The sequence below is a fragment of the Branchiostoma belcheri genome, unplaced genomic scaffold (assembly GCF_001625305.1).
Source record: "Branchiostoma belcheri isolate BF01 breed outbred unplaced genomic scaffold, Haploidv18h27 scaffold48, whole genome shotgun sequence".
NCBI lineage: Eukaryota > Metazoa > Chordata > Leptocardii > Amphioxiformes > Branchiostomatidae > Branchiostoma > Branchiostoma belcheri.
In genome coordinates, this window is record NW_017804109.1 from 3689 (window position 1) to 7300 (window position 3612).

Here is a 3612-nt window from a genome sequence, read left to right on the forward strand (position 1 = left end):
TATATATATATATATATATATATATATATAGTCAGTCATCAGCAGCAGCCTGCTTCTATCTCGGTAGATGATAGGCTTGGTCCCACTTTCTTTGGTGACTGAACAAGCCAATCCTTCATAGCCTGGTTACAAAACCTATTATAGCTTCCGAGTCCTACATCCTCTCCTATTTGCGGAGAGGGTGTTAGGACTCATGTTGTATGTACAGTGAATCTGGTAGTGTTGTCAACAAATGTCAAATTCTACATAACTACATGTAATTGCTAATAAATTGCTAATAGAGTCTAACTAATAATGAAAATTAGTCATACAATCCAATTTATGTTTGAAATTCTTGGATTACATGTCGATTGAATATTAACATTTTAATGTTAATGATGTTTTAGTTTACAACGAGGAAGAGAAAGTTCAGTACTGTCACCACGACCTCATCCTTCCTGCCTTTCCATTGGCTCTGGAGTGGATCAACTTTGACCCAGGGGAGGACAAACCAGGTAGCTAGCATCTCTTATTGATGAAGAGAACTTGTTATACTTTTGTATGATGGAGGTTTAATTACTCAAGTTGTATCATCAAAGAAAATTTTTTCCCATCAAATAAGTTGTATTTCAAGACTAGTAAAGGTGATTGAGAAATTATTTGACAGAAAGTGAAAGTGAGAAAGGGAAAGTGATTGTGAGAAAGGGAAAGTGATTGTGAGAAAGGGAAAGTGGTTGTGAGAAAGTGATTGTGAGAAAGTGAAAGTGATTGTGAAAAACAAAAGTGATTGTGAGAAAGGGAAAATGATTTTGAGAAAGGGAAAGTGATTGTGAGAAAGGGAAAGTGATTATGAGAAAGTAAAAGTGATGTGAGAAGACAACACCTCTTATTGTCCATTGTTGTTCACAGGTAACCTTGTGGCTGTGGGCAGTGTGACTCCAGGTATCGACATCTGGGACCTGGATGTGGTGGATAGTCTGGAACCAGTCGTCACATTAGGATCACACAAGAAAAAGGCTAGCAAAAAGGTAACAGGACACACTAATTCCTACCTGAAAACTTGTCACTTCTTTATATTATATTTGTAAGCAATGACTGCATGAATTTAGCTATCCTGTAAAATACATCTATTCAGTATTCCAATGACATTCCAAATCCAGTCAGTTTAAATGTTCTTTCCATAAGGTATTTAAAACATGATGGTTTTAGCACATTTGGTAATGCCTAAAGATATATGATATGGAAATGAAACGGCACGAGACAGTTTGTGTGTTCACCGTCAGAGGTTATGTTTTTTTGTCCGAACAGAAGAAAAAAGCTTCAGCTGCCCCCAGAGTTGGTCACACAGACGCAGTTCTGGACCTATCCTGGAACGGACTAGTTAGGTAAGGCTGGCCTCATCAAGAATTATCAAAATGGTTTGATGATCAGTTTTTTCTGTATCTGTATAGCCGGTATAACTGCCTTTCGGCGTAACACACCAGCTTCGCAGGCACGTAGCTAGCTACATTACACCGAACGACTTGTTACACCTAACCCTTGAACATCTAACTCTAAACATTCTTTAAAGCTACATGTATCTAGTGATATATTGTACGGTTAATTCTAACATTACCGGACCGGGTAAACAATTATTGTCAGAATATTATTCTCGATCACAGAATGATAAGGATGCAGAGATACATTGTGTTTGTCACATGTCTTTTTTCTTTTCTCTACAGGAATATTTTAGCCAGTGCATCTGCAGATCGCACTGTTGCATTGTGGGATCTGTCCCAGGGAAAACCCGTCACCACACTATCACAGCACAAAGACAAGGTGAGCAAATAGAAGATCAACAAAATCTGAACCAAGTCCAGAAACTGCCACATCTTCAATAAAAATAACATTACTGCTTTCTTTGATAGAATGTTTGGAAGGTAGAAGTATCCTTTTTGCTTATATTGAACATCTGAAATTTCAATGGAGATGTCTTGAAATGTTTTCCAGGTTCAGACATTGGAATGGCACCCCTTTGAGGCGCAGTCACTTCTGTCTGGGGGATTCGACAAGTATGTATCATATCAATCTATCGCCAACATTGTAAAACAATATATGCCAGCTCTTTGGCCAAACAGTTGTGAAAGCACTTCAGTAGGAGGCTAGTCCACTGGTAGTGATAGGTGTTGAGCAAGCAAAATGTACCATTTGAAAACTTTTTAGTGTGACTCTGTCAGGGATCAAACCAGGGACCTTTTGCATGCAAGGCAAGCTGTCTGTGGTATGTACAAGATACCAAGCTATCTACAACACTTGAGTCTTGACTTCTGTTTCACACAGACATGCCATCCTGTATGACTGTCGGAGTCCAGGAGACACACACAGGTCCTGGGTTCTGAGTGGGGAGGTGGAGAGAGTCACTTGGAACCACTTCTCCCCCTTCCACTTCCTGGTAGGTGACAAAACTCTGAAGTATACGGTGTATTGTGTGCATCTACGTGTACTAGTACTAGTCAAAAATATCAAACAAGAAGCCATAGGCGACAATTCTCCGTGAAGTATTATATATTGCAACAAAAAGAAGTAGCCATTGGCGACAATTCTCTGTGAAGTGTGATAAATCGAACAAAGAAAAATTGTTTAAACGCGCGTCGGCTCAGTCATCTTAAGACGCAACAACCAATCAGAGATGCGAGATGCCTACACGTGACGCGGGAAGGGCGCGCGATGCCCGAAATATTTTTTGCGTCAATATTCAGCGCCGTGATTCAAGAGATTAATACCCGGAAACAATTTTTTTCTTGTTTTGAACGCATTAACATGCATTTACGCTAATCTAGTATGATTCAGGGTTACTTTTTTTTTAACCTGCCATGGCCAGTTTATCTAAAGATGTGTGTATTGTGTGTACAATCTATAGAAAGAGAAATGTACATCAGGTCCGATCATCTGATTTTCACGTTTCGGTTTTTTGGACTCGGTTCATGAACGTATTTTGGTTTGGCTCCTGGAATGTGCAAAAAAATGACTCCCGGGACTGTCTACAGGGAACACTCGCACATTCGCGGTGTATCAGGACAGCGCGACTGGTCGTCATTAGCGCAGTAACAGTTGCATAAACGGACGAAACCATTTCAAAGAAATGGGGATGTTTCGAAAATAAGCATTTACTCCAATATCAAAACAGCTACGGTAAAAATAAAAAGACGTGCATCATCCCGGACATAATGCAACACCACATGCGAAATTACACAGAAATGCGACGTACGGAAGAATGCGTTTTGGCTGCGAACATCTTCCAAAAAACTTGGCATCTTTAACCATGGGCAAAAACATCTGGAACCACTTATAAAAACCATCCCGTATCTGCATGAACTTTTTGAACCCCACTGCTATTCCAAACAACGCGTTTTCTCTGGACCATTCCAATTCGCCTCGTAATTGTAGGGGTGCATCTGCGATATTACATTGACCGCGAAAGCAGCAACGGCAAAAATACACATTCGTGCATCAACACGGGCATGCCCGCAGACGGCGTATAAAATTGCGTGCCGATTACACAAGAGAACCCAGTGTTTTGACTGCGAACATGAAAATCAGCCGATTACAACACTCCGTCCGGAGGTCCTGACCTCCTTCACGGAGTAATAAGTC

The 3612-nt window shown here is 40.4% G+C and overlaps 1 protein-coding gene across 1 annotated transcript in view; it reads left to right on the forward strand.

Annotated features, from left to right (window-relative positions):
• LOC109479303 (periodic tryptophan protein 1 homolog) overlaps positions 1-3612 on the forward strand; it is an 8131-nt gene that overhangs the window by 2037 nt on the left and 2482 nt on the right. Inside the window, exons 4-9 of the mRNA XM_019781259.1 lie at positions 375-494; positions 889-1007; positions 1288-1364; positions 1701-1797; positions 1969-2030; positions 2299-2414. Coding sequence (XP_019636818.1) covers positions 375-494; positions 889-1007; positions 1288-1364; positions 1701-1797; positions 1969-2030; positions 2299-2414 — 591 coding nt within the window. The remainder of the gene's footprint in view (positions 1-374; positions 495-888; positions 1008-1287; positions 1365-1700; positions 1798-1968; positions 2031-2298; positions 2415-3612) is intronic.